Raw genomic sequence first — 27,181 nt, forward strand, 5'->3', positions numbered from 1 at the left:
TTTCTTAGAATCCATTGTTCTGGAAATCCTTATATCTGAAGTCTCTGTTTACATGGATTACGAGTCTTGTAGGTATACAATTTCCCAGTTGAAAATAAGAATCTTTATTTGGACCATGTCTTTCCCATATAACTCCATCATTTCCCAGGTCCATTAGATGCCATTTTGCCTGTACCATGCCAGTGAGTCTGTGTGTCCATGGGAAAGATTTGTCTGTATCCTCTGCACAGGCCACAAAAAGGGAGACAAAACCCTATTATAGATGTAAGGCGAGAACGACAATAGAGGGAGAGCCTGGGGCCACCAAGCACGCTGTTTGTAAAGTCTGAGCGTGAAGTTGATAGGTGTGGGGGTTTCTGGAACGAACACTGAAACATGAAAGGAAACAAGGTCCATTAGAAGGATACACAGGCAACATGGATTAGCTACTTTAAGAACAAGATTAATCTGGCTTTTCTTTGGAAATCTAGAGACACCATCCAGTGCAAAGACACCACCCTGTGTTCAGTGCCTGGATACATTGGCTAGACTATGATTTCATAGGATTTCTGTAGTGAAGGGGGTCAAAGTATGAAGAAATGCAGCTTTGATCACCACAGAAAGGAGAGAGATCCATTTCTCAGTTGTGGCCTTTGTGTCTGAGGCAGTAGTCATCTGTGAAGTGCAAAAGGCTCTTCTTGCTTCTACCCTGGGTCCCTTTGTCCCCATTAGTCCCCATCTCTGAAGACTGTGTTTCAATGCTGGACTACCCAGGTACACGCACTACCATAGATTTTTTTAATATAGTTTCTTCTCTTTCATTCTTATTTGTAACCAGGTGCTATATATACCAACTAGTACCTAGTGCTAACTGACCTCTCTCTACAGCCAGTAGATCACGTGCCTCACAGTGTGTTGACACTGGATGGCCATGGCCCAAATACTTTTCAGGTTCATATGTGTCATTAAAATCTTGATTATTTTTATTCATTCAGCCTTGAAATTGGTTCAGCAAGGAAGGAAATTGCTGAACAAAGACATGAAAAAAGTAAGATAGCTTAATTTTATTAATCTTGGAGTTCCCTTACATTCAACTCAAAATTGTTGAATGCTGTATTTGCCTATAGAGGTGAGAATTGTAGCATAATATAACAAGGGTAGAATGCTCAAAGTCAGGAAGCAGAATTTGATTTGCTCTTTCACTGGTTAAAAGTGTGAATGTGGGCACATCTGTTTGAGTAAAATGATCCCTTATTTATAACACTGGAATGCTACTCAGTAGGCCTTGTTTATTATTCTGTGACAGATAATCTGCCAAAGCATTTTGTAATCTGTAATATTCTATCATGATGCAAATTCATTATGTCTGTCTAGTTGAGATGTTTGAGAACTTGTTTGCCTTTAAACACATTTCAGCTTAATTGATATCTTGGTCATTCATTTTCATATTTAACCTTCAATCATCTTCCCTGCTCAACCTAATTAAGTATTGGAAATGCTTGCTTTTTTTGGAATTCATTATTCTGTATCCTGAAGATGAGACTGGGGTTCAAGACCTTGCAAGAGCAAATGCTAATTGCACATCCCAACGCCATGGGCTTTCACGCTTTTATCAAATTGCTCAGTGTTCTTGGCTTTGTTATAGTAGAGCCAACCATTCTTCTTTTTTTGTAATTTATTTATTTTTATTTTGTGTACATTGGTGTTTTGCCTGAATGTGTGTCTGTGTGAGGGTGTCAGGTCTTGAAGTTACAGACAGTTGTGAGCTGCCATGTGGGTGAACCCTGAGCCTCTGGAAGAGCAGTCAGTGCCCTTGACCATCTTCTCCAGCCTACCATTCTCGTGTCATTACACTCACAAATGCCAGCATGGTGATGACGCCTGTGCTCCGGGAGCTGCCTTGTCAGCAGGGCAGCCTCTAGGTTCGGTGGCTGTTTACAGCCATGGTAATTAAGATTAAGTCAAATCAGATACCTAGTTGCTCATTGGCTCCAGCCATATGCCAAGTCTTCAGTGGCCAGATACAGGTAGTGGCTAATTCTTTGAACAGCAGGAATATTAAAACATTTTTGACATAACAACAAGTTCTTTGGGATAGTCCTCTCAAAGAAACAAAACCTGATTATCACAGTGTTCAGAGGCGTTAAGCACTAAGATTGCCTACAGAATATTTGTACTAATTCCTAGGTATCTATTTTCAGGATTATCATTTCAAGTCCCTGATAATTTGATATATTAAAATGTTATTTTCTCTCTTGTGACCAATAGGTCCTGTGTGACAGACATGTGTGAATGTCCAGTCCATAAAAACTGTTATTGTGAGTCATTTCTGGCATACACCCGTGCCTGCCAGAGAGAAGGCATCAAAGTGCACTGGGAGCCTCAGCAGAGCTGTGCAGGTAAGAGGGCCCCGGATGATCCATCTAACAGTAGGTCACTGCCGTGGCTAGGATAGCAATGGGATGGAAGGGGGAGGGGAGCATGTAGATGCTGCTGTGAACAAGCCATATCCGTTCTTGACCATAGGGACATCCCATCATTGCTCCAACTGGACTGCAACTTGATAAAACACAGGAGCTTCCCATGGGGTGGAGTAGACAGCTTTTAAGACAAATGCTCTGTGACATGCACATTTTAACAATTTAAGAATTTCCACTGTTGCAAAATCCTCCCAACTTCAAGCTAACAGCTGGATATGCTTAGGACATGGACAGTCACAATTAGCTTAGATCATGTGTGGAATGAAGGAGATTCAGGACCATCACGGTTATCTAAGGTCTTCAGGATAAACATGCTTAGTTAAAATAGATTGTTGAATAAACCCCAGGAGAATGTTTCATTCCCCTGGAGAAGACAGATTCCTACAGCAGTGCTTATTAGCTGTTTGTCCTCATTAATTAGATACATGTAAAATAGATGCCTCTTTTCATTGAAAAATATTACGTGGTGGCTAAGCGCTGGGCATTGTGCTAGATGCTGTGGGTACTTTGATGATTGTAAGTGGTGAGTTTCTTGTCATTGAAGTGCTGCTTTCTTGTGAGAGAAGAAGACAAAAACAATAACTTACAATAAACACTTATGAATGGTAGTTAAGTGTGAAGAAAGAAACAGACAGTGCAGAGTTGTAGGAAGCAAATGGAAAAAGCGTGGGTAGCTACTTGGACAGTGTAAACAGGAAGGCTTTCTTCATAGAGATGGTGCTTTCACATGACACCAAGGGACTGAGGGAGTCAGGACAAACAGCCCATGCACAAGAACCAGGTTGAACAGCCACAAAGCAGCAAAGACAAACCAACCAACCCAGGGTTTTTCACACTGGAAAGGAGTCCGTTCTGGCCTGATCTTGATGTTCCAAGGACAGGGGAGCACAAATGGGGATAGGTGGAGAGGAGGCTGGGATGCATAAGCTTTCCAGACCTTGGAAAGGAAGCTAGCTTTTGTTTTAGGAAAAGTGGAAGCCAGTGGGGGCTTAAGAAAGTTTGTTTTACAAAGTTTAGTGCATAGAAATAGAGTGGAGGGAGTCTATAATGAACACAGGTGGCTGAGGAAGGACTATTGAATAAGTTGCGGTATAAAATAGATGGCATCTTGGATTAAGATAATGGTTATGTCCATCTTGGGGGGAAGGGACTGTTATGGAATTTCACCACATCAAGGTGTGAATATTAGTGATATGTGCATGGAGCATCCTGAAAAGTGTCCAGCTCACAGATGTACAGTCAGTGACGGCCAGTACTGCTACTTAGAGTTGAAGGTGACAAGGCTGAATATGTGTCATCTAAGCTCAAGTGCTGGGGAACTTTTCAGTATAAAGGGCCAGATTTGCCAAGAATTAAAAAGCCTGGGGTTTTTGTAAATGTGAGGTAGTCCTAACAGCCTTAGTTGAGATCTTCAGTGAGAAGGCAGTTTATGGTATTGCTAGCTTCAGAGTGTCTTCATTAGTGAAACAAAGGAGAGGCAATCTGGTTCAAAGAACAGTCAATATTTCCCTTGACTGTGTGTTTGCAGTGTATAGGCATTGTACTCACTTAAAACAGTAAGTCTCAACCTAGCTAGAAAAAGAATCACTGAGAGGTTAAAAGCCACACCAGGAGCTCCATGTACAGATAACCTACTTCAGTTGGCCTACATACCCCTAAGAACTTCCCAGGCAGGTGACTTTTACCTACAGCACTAGTGGAAGCCACTGAGTTAATTGTATGCTTTCTTAGGTGGTCTTGTTGCAATAGGATGATGGATATGCTAGTGATTCAGCTCCTGGGTGATACTGATCTTCAGAAAGAGATCATAGTATTTTATCTACCTTTGATAGACCATCAATTTTGCTCTCAACTTTGAAAATCCAAGTATAACTTTTTATATCGGAGTTCCCTTTCCACTCACAGTGCTTCTTTTCATAGGAATGTATTAATCTGATAAGAGTAACTCACATTATGATTTAGCTGAGACTAATGGGAAGAGATGCAAGCTCTAACCTAAGGCTCCTATGCTAGGTCATATATGAGAGTGATGCTTGTTTAGGATTGGATCTTTTTAGCCATCATTAGTAATCTTAGCTCCTTGGCTTTGAGTTCTCCTTCCCTCAAATCTTCCAGAAAAATGAATAGAATAGATGGAGGCAAGCAGCTATCCATCCTGATATAATAGAGGGCTCAGCAGAATTCTATCCATTCTATTAGCTGTTGAGATGCTTTGGTTTGGATCCTATTAGATATATGAACCCTCTCCTCCTGGCCCAGGGCTGTACTTAGCATCATTCCAGTGCACACATTGCATTTGAGGACTATACTTTTCATGTCAGCATATTCATTTTAGGGACTGAATTTCTGGAGCTAAAATTGCTTTAAAATAGAAAAGGAATATGGTCCCAATGTCAATCCCACAGATATGAGGAGAAAGACCATCAATCCAAATTATGGCCAAATTAAGTAAAGCAAGCAATAAACTAAAGCAATTTTAGTGTGTGTGTGTGTGTGTGTGTGTGTGTGTGTGTGTTGTGTGTTGTGTGTGTGTGCATGTGTGTCTACATAGACTGTCTTTCCCTAAAGGCAGGGCTCAAGAGATCAGCATTAGACATGGGTGAGATAAGGGTTTTTATAATCCAGCAGTAGTGGGTTTCCAAATGGGGACTTGGCAGACAATAGGTGGGGTTACAGAAGCAGACATAAGCATAGCAAGTTGCTCATAATAACCTTCTGAAACAAAGGCATAACAAGCTCATCATAACAAGGAGGTCACCACAGGGTCATCATAATAAGGTGGCTATAACAACAGGTGGCCATAATGACCTTTTGAAACAAACACATGGTTGCAGTCTCCTGGAACAGGCAGTACAGAACCATTTGAAGTTAAGGTTACAGGTGGGGCATAGCCCAATCCTTGGGAGACAGATTTAATCATAAACAGAAATGAACCTAGTTTGGCTTTACTATAAGATGGCTTTCAAGCCTAAGATAAGGGCAAGCTGGTTTGTCACCTGAAAGGTTCTATTTACTTTTCAAAATTAGTGGAGCCATCTATCTGAACTATAACTCCATCAGAGCGTGCACGCACACACACGCACACGTACACGCACACGCACATGTACCACAGACTTCCACAGATTGTCAGTTGCTACACTGAAAAATAGATTTGCAGCTCTTGGTGCATCTCTCATAGAGTTTTGTTCGGGTCCATTTAGAATATTGAAGATATTTACAATACAATTTACTTGTTTTCAGCTTCCAGGTTCCCTGACTCATGACAGCACTCAGGGATACTAAGACTAAAAGCGTTTTCTAGTGTAAAAAACTTGGGAGGTGAAGAAATAAGAAACAAATGAGGCAGGAAACTGAGTGAACAAGTGCCATTTTAAAGGTTTCCCTGGATTTTAACCCTATCATTGCTGTTGACATGCCACTCTCTGTGCCAAGAAGGACCAATAGAATTCTGATTAAGCCTGGGAATTGCTAAATAAAAGTTAACCATGCTAAGAACTATAGTAAATGTTTATGTGTTTAATAACAACTATTTTTATATTCTGTTATTTTCTAAGCACCTTCCCTTTGGTGAGGAGTGTACTAAAATTTTATATTGTATTATATCTTATCTTATGGCCATGAAAACCATATGGTAAGAACTTTACCACGATTTAGTTTTATTGATAAGATATTGAGACTTAGAATACTTCAGCAATTCTATAGAAATTGAGGAAGACAATGAGGAAGCTGGGTGTCAAACCTAAGTTAATTGATACCACTGTAAGAACACAGAGAAGCAGGAGAACTCAAGTGTAAGGTTGAATACAGCTGGCTCTGATTTATACACACACACACACACACACACACACACACACACTTTTATTGATTCTTTATGGATTTCACATCATGCATTCCGATCTAATTTATCTTCCTGTCCCCTGGAATCCACCCTCTGCCCTTGCAGCCCCTCTGCCCCACCATAAAACAAAACCAAATTTATAAGAAAAACCAAAAGCCCAACAAAACAAAGAAACAAAACCAAACCCCAAACAAAAGAAGAACCTTGTCATGGAAGCTGTAGTGTGGCCCAGTGAGTCACACAGTTTACCCTTTAGTCCATTCAGGTTTACTTACAAGTGTTCATTGCCTGGAGTCATTGGCTGGCTAGAGGCCTCCAGCTTCTGCTACACCACTGATAAGGGCTCTCACTGGTGTTCCTCCCGGATATCCTGTTGTTGTCCTGTGTCATGGAGGCCCTGCAGTTTTGGATCTATAGGTTTGCCCCCTTCACATGCTCCAACAGTTCATAGATTTGGTGGATTTTGGGGTGGGCCAACTCATAGTCCTGGTTCTGGGCCTGGGTGGTAGCTGGGTAGGTCAGCCCACCTGTTTTCCTTCATGGTCACTACCTGGGCAAGCTTTCCAGTGCCCTAACTCACCCAGTGCAGCCTGCAGCAAGGAGTGGGGCCAGTTCTCTCACTCACATCATCAGGGCCAGTACTACTGTTTTGCCCAGGCGAGGTGCAGGGCCTTCTCTCCCGATTGCTGTAGGGGGCATGGGAGCAGGGGTCAGCTCTCACACAGTGAGGGCTGGCTCATCTGTGGATTCAACAACAGGGTCAGCTTGAGTGTGCTGCCCAGGCAGGGTGCCAACGGGGTCTTTATTAACATTAGTCACTTGATTTCAGGTAGCTGTTCCTTAGGACCATCTGAGTCCATACATTTGTTGGGGTACTGTCTCTTGGATCTTGCACTGACATCCTCAGCAGAATATCTGCCACCTACCTACCATGGACAGTAGCTGTCACTGTATATTCACTAACAGATTCACTAGATGGGAGAGGTGCTGGGGAAGGCAGCTTCTCGTTCTTCTACAATGCCGTGGATGTTGTGATGTTTGAGCAGTTGTTTTCTTCCTTGTTTGGCTCCGCAATGCACAGCTGTTTGTGGTTCCTCCCCTGTATCCACTCTGCCCTGATGCTATATCTGGGACTTTTCTTTGGCTGACTGGATGTCCCCCGTGAATTCAAGAGGTGTAGTTGGACAATGTGACCTCAGCATCCCCGGGACAGTGGAGCTTAGAAACAGCCTAGTTGCACACAGTACAGAGAGTGGCTTATTGAACACATTGGTAAACTTGAATGTAACACCTTTATGTATCACTGTGGCTGATGGATGTCCCTGGAGGATACAGGAATACTAAGCCTTGAGACTTTGGCAGTTTCCTAATCTGAAAAAGGAAAACAAAAATAAGAAAAAAAAAAGATTTAACCAAATGTAATCTTTTAAAAGCATGCATACAAACCAAATCATATGTATGTTTAAAACTTGTCTTTTGTCTTTTATAAGCTTGAAAAGCAAATGGATTCACAGAGGGTAAACCAGGGCTCCAGTTGGTACTTGCTTTCTAGGATCATCTGAACATAGTGCCGAAATAAAGATAAATCTGATAGTGTCATTCTGCTGGTTAAAAGCCTTCTAAGCTTTCTCTTTGCAGGGTGTTGTGAGGGCTTCAGCGTTCTCTGGCCCCGGGCTGGTTCTCTTCCTTTCTCTATCATCATGCTCCTTCCCCAGCCTACTCACCTCCAAGGATCATCCATCCCCTCCTCCCAGGCACACTGACTCAAACCATCACACCTTCATGTGCTCCCTGATCTTGTCCCTGCTAATGTCTGATTTTTGTATTTCTCTGGGAAGCTCTTTCTAATGTTGTCGGTCTCAAGTTTCTACGGATCATTGCTTTGCACTGCTAGTATTCAAACCCAGGGCCTTGAATGTGCTAATTGGATACTGAACTGTGTCATCAGCCCTTTGCTTGCTTTCTATTACCTCAATGGCATTATTTTCTCTACAGTCTCCCTCAAACTCTGCCTGACTCTCAGTGCTGAGTCAATATTTTCATCCTCCCGCTATATTTTGGTTTCACCCTCCAGTCCTGTGTATCTGACATTATATGATGGATCTGGTTGTATGTCGATGTCACCTGCCTCTTGTGACCTGATGTCAGAGAAGAAATCTGGCTCAGATCTGCTCCCCAAGCTTAAGAGAATACACATAGCAGACACTCTCCGTTTGCTGATTTATTTGAACTGAAATTAAGATGATAGTTTATGATATATCTTGCTTGGTCCTTTCACTTCATTCTCTGCCGCCCTGCTTTCTACTCTTAGGTTGTAGAAGATGTCTGTGCTTGATATGGAAAAGCTAAGGGGGCTTTGATGGAAGTAAGTGGTGGGGCTGGAAAAAAGAATTTGGAGTACAGGCCAGAAGACACGGGGTAGTTCAAATCTGCAAGGAAGGGAGACCATGGGAAAGAGGGAAGTCTTCTGAGAAATTCCCCTCTAAAAGAACTTCTGAAAGAGCTGGAGGGGACAGAGCATTGAGTGAATGAGAGCTAAAAGGTAGCCAGGAAGCAGGGGTGTGGGAATGAACTTGACGCTGGCCCAGCGGAATCCTCGCGGGAAACGGAGTCAACATTTAGACTCCATTAGAATGAAAGCATCAGAGGCAAGGAACAGAACAATAAACAAACATAAATACTCTGATGGATACTGAAGTAATTTCCTGTACCCAGACCTGTGTCAGAACTCGGGGGGTAAGGGCTCTGCCCTCTGGAGCCCAGACCTCAGCAGCTCATTCCTTCCAACTGTGTGTCACAGTGTCATGGTGACTTGTTGTCATAGTGACTCCTAGAATCATTTAAATCTATAGCTATGCAGGTTTTGCTGCAAACAAAGATAAAATCCTGAGAGATGTGGCTAGAAATTGATATATTTTCACTGGGTGGTGGTAGCGCATGCCTTTAGTCCCAGCACTTGGGAGGCATGTGAGTTTGAGGCCAGCCTGGTCTACAGAGTGAGTTCTAGGACAGCCAGTGCTACACAGAGAAACCTTGTCTCAAAAAACCAAACCAAACCAAAACAAAAAGAAATTAATATGTTTTCAAAGAACTACAAGGGAGTCATATGAGTTCCTCTAAGAATAACACCTGCAGAGCTGGGAGCATAGCTCAGCCTTTAAGTGCTTGACTTGCATGTCAAGGACAGTAGTTCCACCAGAACACACATTTAAACAAAATCTCTCTCTCTCTCTCTCTCTCTCTCTCTCTCTCTCTCTCTCTCTCTCCCTCCCTCCCTCCCTCCCGCTCTCTCTCCCACATACACACTTACATAACACATACATACACATATAAACACAACCCTCACACACACACACACACACTCTTTCACATACTCATATTTACATACATACACACACACACACACACACACACACACACACACACGCACACACACACACACACACACCAGAACTCCACTGTTATTGGACAGTTCGAACAAATGAGAAACTGTAATGTCCAAGTGCTGTTTGATGCAGTGAAAAGAAGGGCATCTGGGGTTTTCAGGAGCATTTGAAGGAGGTGACATTTGAATTAAGATAGGAAATTAGATTCCGTGAAAAGTTAAGGCTGAAGATAATGGATTTAGATTTCTATAGCTGGAAAACAGGGCTAAAACTGGAATTGGAGATGGAGAGGAAAGGGGAGAGTACAAGAGAATGTCAGGGAACAGGGTTGGAGGTAGGAGGCAATTTCAGTATTTAGTGATAAGATCATGCACAGGCATCCAAGAGCTGAGTGCAGCTGTAAGGGCCTAGTGAGGACCAGAGGACACGATGTCATAAGCCAAATAGACAAAATGACCAGCAGGCTCTTTGGGGAATGACAGCTGCCAGGATGTCTGCAGACATAAGGACTGGTGAAAACTTTGGAGGGAGCAGCTTCAATAAAGTAGAGGCTGGGGGAGATGGGTTTGCAATGTTAATGGATTATAGAACAAGACAAAGTGACTATTCATTTTTGCCATAAACGTTGGCATTTGAAAAGAGGAGAAAAGTAAGTCTGCTAGCATGGGGATGGCTGTGTCAAACAGAGAGTGAGAAGATGAGTGTGCAATCGGAAAGATAGCAGAGGGAGTTATAGAGGGGCCAGGCAGGAAACCTACAGTCAACGGGGTTGTGTGTCATGAGCGGCACTAAGTAGGTGAGTGAAGGGAGCTAAGGCCCATGACCCAAGTAAACCAGACGCCAACAGCAGACACATGCTGTGGATCGGGATGCGTTCCAGTGGAGTCTGAGGGCGACAACGATGGGAAAACTTCCTTTGTGCACCCACTTTGGTAGCATTGGCTGTCCATCTCTGCAGTGACGGGGGAGCATGAATATGACAGCCATTTACAGGGCAAATCTCAATCCTGACTGCATGTTAAAACCACCAGTCTGTCTGGTGGGGGAAGGGGGAGTATGTATTTTACATGATTGACACCCTGGTCCCACATGACCGCCTTCAGAGGTTATATTTGAGTTGATCTGGAGTGTGGCCCTGGCTTCACAAACTTGTAATTGTCATTTCCAGCTGTGGCCACCATTGTTTTAGAGAAATGTAACAACAGTGACACAGACCATAGATGGACTGATTTTCAGCTAGGGTACTCCCAAATTAGTAAGTATGTGCAATGGATGCAGTATTCATGTTACCCAGTGTAATTCAATGTGAACCAGTGGGAACAGAACTTTGAGAAGTTTAGTGGAAAAGTCAAAAGATAACACAGATGCCCAAATCAGTAGTGTTAAAGGGAGAGAATGCTGGTCTCCTTACTCCCTGTTTCATCTATTCATCCAATATCAGAAAGAAGAAAAGGCGCTTTCCTTTAACAGTCTGGAGGGGGGGGGTGAAGTTGAGAGAAGGAAGAGAGGGCGGAGGGAGAAAAAAGAAGGGAAGGGGAGAGAGACAGAGACAAAGAGAGGGGAGGGCTGAGGAAAGAGGGGGAAAGGGCAAAGAAAGAAGAATGAGAGAGCGACAGACAGACAGACAGAGCATGAGAGCTTACGGTCTGTACCATTTGAGTGGTAATGGCGTCAGTGGTGTTGATTGCCACACTTGATACTAGCACTTGATCATGGTGGCTGAATGACTCGGCTCTGCAGCTGAAAGTTTTCCTGTGTCCCACCAGGCCTGCAGCCACTCAGACCCAAGTAAGCACACAGACGCGTGTATTAATTATGGCTGCATGGCCATGGCTCAAGCTTTTAGCTAGCTAGCTCTGTATCTTAAATTAGCCCATAACAATTAATCTCTGTATCACCACATATTCTGTGGCTTTACCTGCATCCCGTTATGCGTTGCTCCTTGGGCAGCTCACTGGCATCTCCTCACCTTCTTCCTGTCTCTCTCTTTGAATTTCCCACCTGCCTCGAAACTGCCTTGCCATAGGCCAAATGGCTTTATTTGTCAACCAATCAGAGAAACACATATTCGCAGCATACAGAAAGACATTCCCTCATCACGGCTCTGAGTGTTTCCTGACAGCCTGAGGAGTAGAAGTAAATTACAAAAAGTTTAACCCATGGAATGTAAAGTTAGGCTGTGGCTGGAGGTCATGACGTATAGCACTTGGGGATAGAAGAGTGGTTTTCTTATTCACTGTGTGATTTTACATCTAGGCACACTCAAATTGATGGGAATATGTTTAAGAGACAAAGACTTTTCAAGGTTATGGATAGGCTGTTAAGAACTAATAGAGAGAAGCCAGTGCCCTTCATTAATAACAGACAAGCTGTTACCTCCTCTGGGCCTAATAGGCCAGGGAGGAGTTCGCTCTTGGAGACTGGGGACAGAGAGAGTCTTGTAATGAAGACTTTCTGAAAGGAGAAATGGCCTATGGTGACCAACTGCAGGCCAATGTGAGGGGTAGAAGCATCTGCCCCTACTCTATTCCCATCAGTCTCTTGGTGGTGGTACCTATGCACAGAAAGCCTCTGCTCATAGAGGACAGAGCACAGCACAGGACAAGTAAAGAAGGGTGGAATGAATTCAAAAGGAAAAGCAAAAATGTCCACTCACCTGCCTCATTCCTTTGTTGAGCAAGTATTTACTGATGGCCTTTACACTGAACATGCTCTGTATCTGCCAAAATGAGCTAGTTTGTTAAGCTATAGGGATAGACCAGGCAGAAAGCTCTGTTCTCAGCAAGATTACATTCCGCTGACAGATAGCAAACACTAGACCATTCAGGTCAAAGTATGTGTAAAGAAGAAGGGAGGAAGAGACAGTGTAAAAGGGTAGAGAATGTGCTTTTTTAGATAGGAAGTGACAGTTGAGAAGACACCTCAAAAAGCTAAGAGGTCGAGCCAGGCATAGGAATCAATAAAACTTCAGTTGCAATATAATGGCAGGTAATAGTCACTAGTATCTCATCCTCTGATGTGGATCAGACAGATGACAAGTGGTTGAGAACAGTTTATATTTAATAATTTCCAGTTTTTCATATGGACCAATAAGAGACTAGATGCTAAGTAAATATGGCATGGTTTAATAGGGACCCATGAAAAAACAATTTTGAAGTCAAATATTTGTGTGTGTAATTAGATGTTCATGTGTGTGGTTGCACATATGTACATGTGTGGAGGACAGAGGTCAATGTTGTGTGTCTTTCTATGTGGCTAGCTTTATCAGCTACATTAGCTGGTGAGAAAACTCCAACGATCTGCCTGTCTTTTCTCCCCTGTGCTATGGTTACTTACATGTGCTACCACATCCAGCCTTGGGGTGTTAGGAACCTGAGCTAAAGTCCTCGTGTTGGTACAACAATCACTTGACCCATGGAACCATCTCATCTGCCCAAGAGGAAAATATTCTATAGTTGGTAACATTCAAATGATTCTCAAAACTGTTCCAAACAACTCATGATAAGGAAGCATGTATGAGAAACAATTGATAACTCTTGACTCTCCACATCATTGCTCATTTGGTTTTAACTAGAGCTATGGACATTCTGGGGGCCATCATAGAACTTGTTTCTTATTAACTCACTATTAGTTAAATATGGACAAATATCAATGCTTGTGGAAATTTTAAATATATCATTCAAAAGACTTAAAGTAAGGTCTGTAAAAACAAACAGTTCTAAAGTTTATGGTCATCGAATCAGTCCTTCAGCAGGTATTGTCTTCACACTGCACAAACTAAAACAGAAATTAAACCAAGGAAAATCTACTTCCTATTATTATTAGCTTTGTTTGAAATAATTTCAAATGAAGTGTGGAGTCTTGTTGGTGTTTCGGGAGAATCCCTGCTCTGAATTCCTACATGTGTCCGACTCCTGTTGCTGAGAAGGAGCCACAGCTCCATTCTTTGTCATCGGAGCTGACACAATTGGAAAGGTCATGAATCTTCCAGAATGTTTTTATTATTGTTTTCTGATAAGTCTTTTCATGGATTTTCAGTATCTCAGAAAATATTATCTAGATCATTCCAGTTCTAAGTTAACAAAGATATCAAGTTGGTAGGACTCACCTCTGTCATCATATCCCCTTCGCACTCTCTGACCCAGCCAGCTGCCCTTCTGTGGTCACACATCTGATTCTTCTACATCTGGCACTACCCTACTTTTTCTCTAATTTGCCTCAAGTTGATTCATTCAACACATGATCACTTTGACATAAAATATGCCACATATTTCCAACATTCTCAGATTTTTTTTTTTTTCTGTGTGTAATTCCATACTTTGGATATTTAAATAGTTGTATGTAATAATTTTCTTCATCATAACTCAGTTACAGGAAGAATTATTCATGATTAAATTGTCATGGTATTCGTAGTAAATAAATAAATAACCTTACCAATTTCCTAACAGTCTTATAAATTTTTGGTCTGTCTTATCTAGGAATGGAAGTCCTTGATTACTATCATTTTTGTTTTCCGGTTCATTGGCCCAGGAGACAGGTCTTTGGGTCTTTGGGTTTGTTAATTCCCTAATGTTCACAGAATGTAAGCTGTTCCTTATTCCCTCATTGAAATATAAACCTGAACTTTGACTGTGGCAGAGCCCACAAGATTTGTCTCAGAAAGAGGGTGAGCTAGCATGGCCTTTTATTTACAACAACTTTCTTCCCTCTTTTTCAGCTACTCAGTGCAAACACGGTGCTGTGTATGATACCTGTGGCCCGGGATGTGTGAAGACCTGTGACAACTGGAATGAGATTGGCCCATGCAATAAGCCATGCATCGCAGGTTGCCACTGTCCAGCAAACTTGGTCCTTCATAAGGGAAGATGCATCAAGCCAGTCCTCTGTCCTCAGCGATGACCCTTGTTCCAGTCCATAAGACTTTGAAATCTAGTGTCTCTGACACTGACATGGAAGAGCCAATGAAGGACTGTTGTATTTGCTTGCCTGATCCTGCAAATACACAGAGTATATATGTGTGTATATATATATAGATATATAGATATATTCAAAACATTTCATCATTTATATAAACTATAGGTGGATTATTATATGTATATTTTTTGCTATAAGACATGTATTATTTCTAGAATCCTAATATCTAAGCCATTGGATGCATCATATAAATATACAGGTGCTTTTAATTTAATAATAAGGTGGCATGCAGACCTATCAAGGGTCTTTAACATTGCATACATGTGTCATTCTGAGGACGTTTCTTAAGAGCCCCCATGCCTGCCTGCATTAATTTAAGATGATTTGAGTCAGGATCTTTGAGTGGGATGCTTTTTGGAGAAGGGCACTTTGTCTAGGGGCATTTTATGTTTCCAAAGACTGGAATGTATGCCAGAGAAAGAAGGCATGAGATTGGAGATAGGCCTGAATGAGTTCAAACCCAGGGGGAGGCTCTCAGACCTCATTGGGTCATAGCTGGATATTGTTTCCAAAACTGGATTGTTGCCAAGAAATATGTATTTTTCACTAGGGTATTGCCAAAAAAATCAAATTATTTCTTTTCATTTTTGCATAGCCCATGAGTCTCTTCATTATTTATGTGTGTGTGATGGATGTGGCCATTTGTATGTCATGCACTGAAGTCAAAGGGTGTCTGGATTACATTGTATTGAGCATGAGAAGATTTTTGGAGAAATCATTGCACAATGCATAAGGAAATAGTAATTTCTCTGGGTCTCAGAGCAATTTTGGACGGGCAAATCCAGTCAGTAGCTAGAGCAATTTTGTCGCTATCCCATGTAGAAAATGAGAGCTTTGTCTACTCTGGCTCATCACTGTCCACGATTGTTTGTGGATATTCCTATGTTGCAGATATCGGGCAGGAAGAAGGATTTGCTGGCCAGTTGTTGAAGCCTCATTCCAAAAGAGAATTGTTTCTCTAGTTTCTCTAATTTACTGATGTTACTAATAGTTATTGTTTTCTGTTGAATAAGGAAAAATATCAAAAAGCAAAACCAAAAACCATCAAACCCACTGATGTCAAAAAGTAAAACGTTCTGCGTTGTAGTAAATAAAGGGCTTAAAATTTAAGCAAATACATTTTTCCTCCTGCTGTCGTGTGTTGTATTTCATAAATTAGTTAAATTAACTCTGGTTATTCAATGTAAATAATTTTACTTAAATATAACTTAAATGCCCTACATTAGCTTTCTTTTAAAATAAAACACATTTTGAATAGATAATAGGAAATACTAAAAAAAAGTTAGAGCACTACCCTTGCATATTAAAGGCATATATGTTGATTTTACATACATTGCTGGCAGCTAAGGTGTTAATTTGGATTTTTTTCCCCCTGGAATACTTCTTGTGTGTGAATCTGTGGACAGCTCATGCTCAGTGTCATGGTGATTGATGATACCAGAGCATCTGGTCCTATCGCTGCTGGCTGCTGTACTTTGTTCCTAACCTGTCCACAGCCCCTACTGTGAGCAGCCTGACCCAGCCGAGGACTTACTACAATGTGCTTGGGATTGAGTTCTCTGTGACCTGGTAAACACTCTTTAAGCACCTGGACCATACTCCTATAACACAAAGGGACTACATTGTGCTGGGAGCAGGGTGGAGATTTGCAGACCTGAACATCCCTACCTCTATGGCAGACCTTGTCACTAAGGACCCAAGAAATGCACAAACAGTAATCCTGGGGTACTGGAGCTCTCAAACCTTTCAGACTTATTCTCTACTTTCTTCTGAGAGGAGGATGGAGTGAGTTCGCCTGTCCTGATTGGTTGCCAGCTGCTGGAAATGTAGCGGCTTCCTCCAGGTTGAGTTTAAGTGTTTTCTAGGTCACTCTGGGATTATCCTTCATGAAAGGGGGCTGGAGAAAGGAAACGATACACAAGGGAAAACTGTGGGAAGTTATTTAGTACTCATGATTCATTCATGGACTGAGAAGCTTTACCCACCAAGGCTAACCGACCTCTTTCCAACACTGTAATCGTGGCCAGCCATGATAGATAATGAGGAAGGCTCTTTAACATGGTCCAACCTTATCATTTTGGATGGTTTGATTTCATGTTTGTGTGACATATCCAGGGGTTAACTTAACTTCTGTACACTTTCAAAAAGTAATCTAAGAAAGTAACATCAGACAGAGAAAATGATTTTTCAATAGACCTGTGAATCCAGACACCTGGCTGACAGGAGAAGATTAAGAACTCAGTAGAGTGATTGCCTGCATAGTCTAGTTTATCCATCACTAGCGCTTACCAAGTACTCACTAATAGCAGACCTGCTTTATTTAGATGGATATTCTCAAGCCCACATCCCAAAGTTAGATAGTGTAAAATAAAAATGTCCTGCGTCCTTCTAGAGGGCCTTATCCAAGTAGGCAGGGAGAGCTGGTCCATGGTAAGCAGAGTTAAAGCATGGGTCAAAACTGCTCCATCCATGCATGCAAAATTGTTTATTATGCTATTAGCTGTGAATACTGAGTCTGATAAAACACTTGTTGATGAAGTTCTAACACAATTCTGATTCTAGATGGCATTTAGTACGTAGTTTTCCTCTTCCTGTGAAAATGTTTGAACATTCTTACCAAAACACCTAGACCAAGAAGAAAAGCGCCTCTTGCCGGGCGGTGGTGGCGCACGCCTTTAATCCCAGCACTCGGGAGGCAGAGCCAGGCGGATCTCTGTGAGTTCGAGGCCAGCCTGGTCTACCAAGTGAGTTCCAGGAAAGGCGCAAAGCTACACAGAGAAACCCTGTCTCGAAAAAACCAAAAAAAAAAAAAAAAAAAAAAAAAAAAGAAAAGCGCCTCTTTTACATTACCGACAGCAATTCTTACGGAAACAGTGGCATGTTGAGAATCTCTCCCTCTTCCTGTTAAGAGCCCCTGTCCTAACTGGCTGTTTGCAAATAGGAATGTTAGAAGCTCTTCCCAGCCACATACAGGAAAGACACAGTGGTTGACATGCCGCGACCCCCACTGGCCTTGAATATGAATAAAGTGCTCTGACAGGAAACTCTTATGAAACATTTCAGACATACAAAAGGGATCAAGAATCATGCTGCAAACATCCATGAATATGTTACCGTAATTAACTGGCAGGGTCAGGGAATTTTCTTGAAAAATAAATAAACCCTGATGAGCCCCAGCCCCGTGCTGGTGACAGCTCTGTGTGGAATGTGTCGAGTTTGTGCTTTGTGGTGCTCCCATCCGCTTTACCGCTCATTCTCTGTCACTCACATTCATCCGGATCTGACAGGCACCAGCATATGCTCTGGGAAGCACTTAGTGTGCAAGAACTGCCTTGGGGGACAAGCACCAGGACATTTTAATTAACAGTCTCCTCCCAAAGTAACTCTCCGGAGCAAAGAAAGCAGACTCTGGTTCTAAATCCTTACACGCAAACCCTTTGGGGACCTAAGATTTTAATTCTGAAGAAAGGGACAACATTTATCTGGCTGAGAAGAATGACTGGAAAAGAAACCATTGCTGGTAATAATGTTGACCCTGATCTTGGCCCCAGACATGTGTCTCTGTGAGTTTAACCACAGTTAAATGACTCGGACACACATGAGGTCCGTCCTATGTGTGGTTTCCTTGTGGATTACTTTGAACAAGCTAAATTTGAAAGGTGAATGAGTGGGAAATGGAAGGGGAATTTTCATTTAGATGGAAGAATGTTCCAGACAGAGGGAAAGACATTATTGAAACAGCAAGCATCTTTGGACCTCCTGTGACTGTGGCACAGATGGAGAGGACCGAAGAGAAGTGTGCACAAGCGTGTGGAGGTATGGGCAGAGAAGGTACCAGGCGGCTGGGATCTAGAAGGGCACCCCAGTCATCCTAAGTGTCCCCAGTGAAGACTCTAAGGCAGGACTAACTGCCCGAGCTCTCTATGTTATGGTACAGAGAATCACAGTTTTGTGCGTCCTGGCTAAGTAGTCAAGATTGATTGCAGCTACAATGCACATCTTTGGGCATCTTGGGTCTTTCGCAACTACCTAATAGTTGAAGGAGTGACAGGAACCCTGTCATTCTCTCCCTGGGCCCTGCACAGTACAGATTTGAGATGGAACTCTGTAAGTATGGAGAAGCATGGCTGGGCTTTGATCTCAGGGAGACTGCGGACAGTATAGTGGAAGTGGGGTTTCAGGCCAAAAGAACTCATTATCTTCTTTGTGGACTTTCTCTGGGGCCCAGGACTGGTAGGAAGGAGGCAAAGAGGACCAGCTGATTGGTGACTAGGTGGGTCTCTGGCTTGAGGGAGTGAGTGGAGGTTGTGCCAGCTCATCATTTAAGCGGTAGAAGATTGACAGCCATCTCTTTCTTTTCTTCTTTTTCTCTTTCTTCCATTTCCCTTCTTTCTTTCGCTTTCTTTTTCTGAGACAAGGTTTTTCTGTGTAGCCCCGGCTGTCCTGGAACTTGCTCTATAGACCAGGCTGGTCTTGAACTCATAGAGATCCACCTGCCTCTGCCTCCTGAATTTCTATTATCAATCAGAAAGTTCCAACAGGTGATGTCCAGTATAATTAAATAGTCATGGTGTGCATTAGGAGCGAGACAATGTCTTTACTCAAGCACCTTGGGAAAAATGACTATGGAAACCAGAGGAACTCACAGCCGCTGCCCTCAGGAGGCTTTGGGAGCCCAGCCTGATGATGTTCCTGTTTTGAGAGAAAGCTCACCAAAGAAGCCACAACCAAAAGGAATTTTAGACCAAGTTGACTTTACTGTACAGATGTGTATGCACATGTTTGTGTGTGTGTGTGTGTGTGTGTGTGTGTGTGTGTGTGTGTGTGTTTACATATATGTGTGCACTCACTTGCCTGTGTAGGCATGCTTGCACCTTGGCAAGGATGAAGTATTCTTGGCATTTAAGGCCCAGGTAACTGAGTAAATAGTAATCAGAAGGCACTGTGGGCTGGAGGGACCACAGGCTTCAGGATCTGCTGGGCTGTAACAGCCATGGCAGAGCTGTACCAAGGCAGCTCACACCCAAGAGGTTCTTGGGAGACAAGTGCATGAATGAGTTGGCCATTTTATGTGGATGCCTTTCTTCCTCTGCTGTGTGTGTTTTATTTCTTTGACCTGTCTTGGAATACCACTGGAAGAGGAAGGAGACTTGGATGGGAGCTCTTTCCAAGCTCCAGTGTTCTAGGCATGGTGAGGAGCTGATGTTCCGACCCCCTGGGCAGTGTTTGTTTTAACAGAATGGAACCACATTTCAGCCCTCTATTTGTTGGCTATCTAAAATGTGGCCTGATGGGATAGAGGTCACTTGGATGTCCAAACAGCTGGTCGTGCTGGCTAGTGTCACCAGCTCTGGTCACATCTGGGAGTAAAGGGCTGAGATTTGAGGCTCACACGGAGTTCAGCTGGAACAGTTCTGTCTTGATCTAGCCACTTTGTATCACGAATCATCTTGAGCCTAGAGTACTTATATAAGCTGCCTCTGTGTTTCTAATTGGAACTTGAAGTTTGGGGCTTTAGAAAATAGTTTCAGTGGTGAAAGATTAACTTTGATTCCAAGATGAGAAATACTGTTCATCACATTCTCATTTCCATACATTCCAGCATGGAATTTAAAGATCAGATGCTGAGCAGCCCCTCTCGGCCTCAGTGTGGAAATGGGCGTTAGAGGAGGGAGCAAGTCTGCCTCTTCCCACTCTGAGTAGGCTGCCTGTCACGTGACGCGCGGCCGCCTCATCACTCACACACTTCTCTAAAGGGAGTTCTCCACTCCTTATACATTCTGACTCTGTAACTTGATGACAGTCCGACCAGACAGACTTTCTGCTACCCTTGTTTGCTTTGTTCCCTTCGCTTGTTCTCAGTACCGAATGCCTGAGAAAATAAGAGCTGGGAGGGAGAGGAAGGAGTGGATGACCGGTTTCTCCACAGCTTCTGCCACTACCACACACCTCGGGCTTCGAAGGGAGTGCCGCTAGACCACTGGGTCACCCAGCAAAGCACCCTCCCTTCTGCTGCGGGGATGATGTTGGAGGATGTTTGTTTCAATAGAGCCATTCAGCCTCAGCAATTCACTTCGGAGTTGAATCTGCGCAGCTGTCCCGAGTCTCTTACTTTCCAGGTTGTGATGGGCAGGGTCTTTACAATGGCTTGGGAACAGCTGGGCACCGCACGCAGAGGTCCTAGCGGGTGAAAATAGAGAGCAAACGGGGCCTGGCTGGCCCCTTGAAACCCCAGTAACTGAAGGCAAAATTGACTTACTTTGTTTTCTGTAAGTTCGGTTTGAACAGCCAGGGTTCTTAGGTTAGAGAATAAAGGTGTCAGAGAGAGAGAGAGAGACTTCGGGGAGGCTTGGTGTCAGCCTGGGCCACAGCTCCTGTCCTGACTGCTCCAGGGGCTCACATAGCACCTCCCTTTTGTTTGAGAATGGGGAAGACAGCAGAAGATGGAAGATTTTCTTTTTTCCATAATAATTAATCCTCACAGAAATTGATGTTTCTTTCCTTTGATTTTTCTTTGTGAAAAACTATAAAAGTATCAGGGAATAGCATGGTGGTACAACCGATTTAAACTTTTGATTTAAAAACACGTGTTAATAAAATAATTTGCAAATTTGGGAAATTTTATCTTCTATTAGATTCCAGTTCTATTTAGCCTCACTTCTTGAATATAAATTTTGTGATTTCCAATAGTTTTCAAGTGCATGTATTTTCAGTGCAATTTTCCAAAGCAGAACTTCTTTTTGTTTTTTAAATTGGATCCGTGATTTATCATTTGTATGACTTGCTTATTTGAATTATCTTTTTTTTCAGGAAGATAAGTATATTGAAATGTTTCTCTAGCTAATACATATGCATGTTATGTATCCCACATAACATTATTATTTTTATATCTGTCATGCATGCAACGTCATTCATTCATTTCTGCTCTTCTATACAGACTCACATGATATGTTTTTACTATGAAATCAAGCCAGACAGGAGTTCGGGTGCTCAAGCAGCCGAGATGCCACTGATACAGTCACACAGACATTCTGCATCCCAGTCTGAGAGGGGCTGCTTCAGCAGGGACTATTGGTGACATGCCTTTTCTACATCTTCATCAAACCACTAGAAAGCAATGAAATGTTCTGAGACTCTAAGCCTATGTACTTCATGGCCTGATCCATGTTGTGCCTTCTATGGCACATGTGAACAAGGTCTCTACATCTAAGAAGTCTCTGTCCTCCATTAAAGACATGAGCTAGCCCACTGGGGAATGAGACCCCCTTCCAGTTGATTTGGCCTTCTTACTGAAGTGATGGAGTGAATATTGGAATTGTGTGAGCCGAGTTGGACTAGATGTCTGGTTCTTGGCAGTGAGCAGGTGATCAGGCCATTGCCATGGGTGTGCACAAGCATTCAGAGGCGTTACTACTGGATGTCTAGGAATTCTATGGGGTTGGCCTTGCTCTGAGTAGAAAGTGAGCCCCCGGTACAGAGGGTCCTCCCCCACAGACAAGAGGATCTTAGTGTTTCCGGGAGAAACCAGAAAGCAGAATAGAATTTCCAGGGCCAATACCAGTTCTATCACTAAAAGAAACAGTCATAGTGCGGCCTCTTGAGAGCTGCTCACAAAGGCAGAAGACTTTTTTTTTTTTTTTTTTTTTTTTTTTTTTTTTTTTTTTGGTTTGGTTTTGGTTTTTCAAGACAGTCCTGGAACTCACTCTAGACCAGGCTGGCCTGGAACTCACAGAGAACCTCCTGCCTCTGCTTCCCGAATGCAGGGATTAAAGGCGTGCGCCACCACTGCCCAGAGTTTTTCACATCAGTTGTTAGATTGTGATTTCTCCCTCTCAGTGCCCTTGGACCTCCACACAGCGCCTTTCCTTCATGATTCTTCTCTTCATCATCTACTGCACCATTTCTAAGCCGCTCACTCTCCTGTGCTTTTCTCCATCATCTACTGCATTGTTTCTAAGCGGCTCACCCTCCTGGCAGCAAGTTAGGCTTCAGTTCCTTCCTCGACCTTTGTTAAAAATATGGCAAACCTCTATCCTCTTCAAGATCCATTGTGGCAAATGAGGTCTTGGGAGGTCTCTACATTATCAGAAGTAAGTACCACGGTTTTGGTTTTCTTTTCTTGTGTCTTCAATATTTAACATCTTTAAACAGTGTTTCCGTCTACTGTGGGCATTTAGGTGATGTATACAATCAGAAAGGGACATAGTAAGAGGGCTGGTGAACCTGTGGTAGCTCCCAGCAAGGCAGACTTGGTATGTATACTACCCAGAGGGCCAGCATGGATGGCAGGATCTGTTTGCCATGGACCCTTTGAAATTCATCTGACAGTCAAACCTCCACCCTTCCGTAGAAGGTCTGGAATTCACAGAAGAGAAAGTATTGTTCGGCTCTGCCTTCTCTTTTTTCTTCTGACCCACATGCCATTTCTTAGGTCATGTGACCTCAGCTTTTCCCTGCAAGAAAATGAGTGCATTTAAAAAGCTTCTCCTGATAGTGGTCCCGGAAGAGATTTCAGAAACAGGGCATCAAAGGGCAGTTTGGTGACTTCAATTGTGCTGAGTATTTTAAGATGTAACTGCTGGAAATCGTTTTCCAAGCTGGGGAGAATACAGGTCATCATTTGGGACTCGGAATGGCCCTGATAGGCTCAATCTGTGAAAATCGTAGTCCCTGGAGTGGTTTATATTGGAGGTGATAAAATGCTTAAGTGGTAGGGATGAGCGGAAGATCTGATGTCATTGGGGAGGGTGGGACCCAAGAGCCTTTCTCTTTCTCTTTTCTTTCCTGGACATACATTGAGCTACTGCATCCTCGGCCACAAGTGCCATTTCTATCGGGCTCAAAGCAACAGAACATGGAGGCTCTAGCCTCCAAAAACGACAGGGCCAAATCAGCATTTTCCCTTTACAAGTTGATTATTGAAATATTTTGTTTTCATCACAGTAAACTAGTGATATATAAAATGTATTTGCCATTCCAAGGTAATGTGGCCTGTCTTGAATACTGATTCTTCCCCATTTCAGCTACTGTTAGTGTTCTGTGGTATGGGGGCTGTGAAGCAGCTTTCCAGCCCCATAGAAATGAGGGCCTCATGTTGCTGTCAGGCTCTGCATAGGAGAGAGCCAGTCCGAGGTGCTTTCCTGGGCTATGCTGGGGCCATGACTATAGGAGGACCTGGCTTAGCGGTTTCCTCACCGCCATCCTTTTAGCATCAACAATGGCACTTGGAAAAACAAAGCCAAATGAAACACAGGTGACAGCAAGCTCACTACTCCATTAGGAGTCCTTTGGATAGAATTTCATGTTCCATTTGACCTTCTGTTTGAGACACAGAAATTCATGAGCATAAGAATGTAGTGAAATAGCTCAAGCTTCTTGTCAAATTGCAGAGTGGAAACCTCAGTTTACTACAAATTGGTCTAATTACGCCTTATTAAAATTGGTACCCCAGGGTGAATTTTTATCCTTTGCACAAAGGATGACATTGCAGATTTCTGCATACAATGCCAGGCGAATCTAATGCTTTTATGGGTGAATTTTCCAAATGGGGATAATAAAGCATGCCTGAAGCATAAGGATATATAAAGGCTAGTGATTGCAGTTTTCAATTGAGCAGATTAAATAGAAAGGAAAACAAAAGCCATGTCCTGCCTCTGCAGGGCCTTGAAAGTCCAGGCTCTGGCTAGGACTGGGTGGGGGATTATAGAAGGAACTGTGAAACTCCAGGGGACCACAACGCTTATTCTCTCTGCCTCCCTTCTCCCAACAGCATCTCTGCTCACTTTTCAGTATCCTTCTCTGAAAGCTCAGTGGGGATCTTAACAAATGGGAAAGGTTTCCAGCAGATAATGTCCTTCTATAAGGTGGCCCTGCTGACCTTACACACAAGCTTTCATGCTGATGTGACTCTGCTCTGCTGTGAGAACACAAAGCCATTAAAGTTAGAATACAGTGAGGAAAGAGAAACACCTCCACCATTGAGGAGAGAGCACTGAGCACTTTTCCACTGCTAGGGCATTGTCTTCCTCTCCTTTTGTGGTGCAGGAAGAAGTCACCTGTGAACAGAGTGTGACAAAGGAGAGGCTGCCTTGTTGATGAAGGGGTTCCAACCATGTGCCAATAAAGGGACCTTTGAAGAATGGTAACCTTGTATTGGTTCTGAACCCCAGATTCAGGTATATCTGGCAGCCTCTTTTCTACCTGGAAATATTTTGTGTGTGTGTGTGTGTGTGTTTGTGTGTGTGTGTGTGTGTGTGTGTGTGTGTGTGTTGAATTGTAAGGTCCCACATGTGCTAGACTAGCGCTGAACCACTGAGTCATACACCAGCTCTTCACTTGGAGAGCTAATGAACATCTCGGACTTTTATGTCCATAAGAAGAACTGTTGATATTCTGGGAGTTTGACTTTCCTTTTGGAAGGAAACCCAAAGAACAATGGAAAGACACTAGGACGAGTGAAATGGAAATTGACATGTGCAATTTGGAAGTGTATGATTAAACTGATAAGTTCAGTCTCCCTGAAGTATATATGGGGATTGGAGCTGGAGTCCACACCCTTTAAAGTGCTGAGCTGATGGTATTATCCATCTATTACCAAACTTTCACTGGCCAAATAACTTCTGGGGGATTAGCTTCCTTGGACTTACAGGATCCTACAGGTATTTGAATGGCTAAATAGTGTCTCAAAAAGGTCTTATAGAGGGGCCACAAAGCCCTCATGCAGGGGACAAGAAATGGAAGTTGTAGAAGCAAGGTACTGGATGCCCATACCCATGGAGTCAGTTGCCATAGCAACTGTTGGAAGAAAAGGGCTTGTGGAGAAGATGTGAGAGATAGAAATATCTAAGAGTCATCCTTGACTGTACATTTTCATCACTTCACATTCCAGTCGTGTGTAACTTATCAGGAGTCTCATTGTTAAGCTATACCAGTGATGGTTAATCTTGAATGACAACTTGACGGGAATTTAGATTTCACCGTGGAAACAAACCTCTGGACATATCTGTGAGGGATTATCTAAATTAAGATGGTAAGCCCCACTTTAAATGTGGGTGGTACCATTCTATGGGCTGAGATTCCTAAATGAATGAGGAGGAAGTATGCAAACATTCACCATTCTGTGACCAGCCACCTCCTGCTCCTGCCAACATACCTTCCCAGCCATGACAGCTTATAGATGAATTTTTCTTTGAGCTTCCAGCTCACAAAAAAAAAATGACATGGAAAATGATTATTAATTATGAAAGCTCAGCCTATAGATTAGGTTTGTCCCACTAGCTCTAATAATTTGATTAATCCATTTATATTAATCTACATTTTTCCTCATGGCTTTTTACCTCTCTTTCATCTTGTACCTCCTATTTCCTCTCCCTTGCCTCTCATATCTCCCATGCCTAGATCCAACTCCTCTCCTTCTCTCTCTGCTCAGAAATCCTGCCTAACCTCTTCCTGCCTAGCTATTGGCCATTCAGCTATTTATTAAACCAATCAGAAGGTGCCTTGGCAAAGAAACATCTTCACAGTGTACAAAAAGATTAATCCATATTTCTCCCTAAACAAAAAGGAAAGGTTTTAACTCTAACAAAATAAAACTATAAATAATAAGAACAATATTTAGGTAAGAATTACATTTGCAATGTCAAGACCATTAGCATTTGGGAAATTCAGAGAAAATATTCCATTAGCTATATTATTTTAGTGAGTCCAAAGTTTCGTACCTAATTTTCTTTTTATCCTAACTTGTATCAACAACCCAAAACTACTTTTTTAGACCTCAAAACATTGTTTTCAATAAACAATTTACGTTTTTATATCTCGCAACATTATACACTTTACATCTCTTTTGTGGGTTTCTTTTTTTGAATTTGGTAACAAAGAAAACTGTATAACTATCTCATCTTCAACTTTCTCAGAGATCCATGAAGGATATAATATTACTTGAGTAAATAGGAAGTATAGAACAAGCAACTTCTAAAACTATAGAAATGACATAAAGAACTGGCTGCCTGGACAGTCACCCAAGGTTCCTCTGTAACATCTTCCATCTTTACCCTATGGGTCTACAATATCTGACAGACTTTTCTGTGAAGCAAGAAATTTTGGAGGAGTGTCCTATTCTGTCTTGGCAAAGTTTGGCAGTCACTTTCTTTTGTGTCCTGCTTGTCTAGTTTGGACAGCATACTGTCAGCAGTCGAGGCAAAGGCAGTTTCTTGTCCAAGTGGCTAGCTTTGCCACAAAGAAAGCAAACTCTATATGGAGGTTCTCTGATGCTCATCACTCTTTTTTGAAGTAAATTGGTGCTGCCAGGAGCAGACGTGTTTCACTGTCATGAAAGGCCTTACATAATTAAAACATTTTAAATGTCACATTCTATAAATCTATGAAGTGTTTGGATATCACTTATCTAACTAAAATATATCTCTGTTTGTCCTTGAAAACATACTTAACATGACTATAAATGTGATTGTTATAGATGTCTATTAACTTACATTTATTATCCTAAATAGCATTCAAGGACTAAAACT

At 42.5% G+C, this 27,181-nt stretch overlaps 1 protein-coding gene across 1 annotated transcript in view; it reads left to right on the top strand.

Annotated features, from left to right (window-relative positions):
• Bmper (BMP binding endothelial regulator) overlaps positions 1-15,776 on the top strand; it is a 253,931-nt gene extending 238,155 nt beyond the window's left edge. The window contains exons 14-15 of the mRNA XM_006991683.4: positions 2,248-2,378; positions 14,401-15,776. Of these exons, the coding sequence (XP_006991745.1) occupies positions 2,248-2,378; positions 14,401-14,582 (313 nt within the window). The 3' untranslated portion in view covers positions 14,583-15,776. The remainder of the gene's footprint in view (positions 1-2,247; positions 2,379-14,400) is intronic.
• Positions 15,777-27,181: the final 11,405 nt, after the last annotated feature.

The sequence above is a fragment of the Peromyscus maniculatus genome, chromosome 7 (genome assembly GCF_049852395.1).
Source record: "Peromyscus maniculatus bairdii isolate BWxNUB_F1_BW_parent chromosome 7, HU_Pman_BW_mat_3.1, whole genome shotgun sequence".
NCBI classification, from domain to species: domain Eukaryota; kingdom Metazoa; phylum Chordata; class Mammalia; order Rodentia; family Cricetidae; genus Peromyscus; species Peromyscus maniculatus.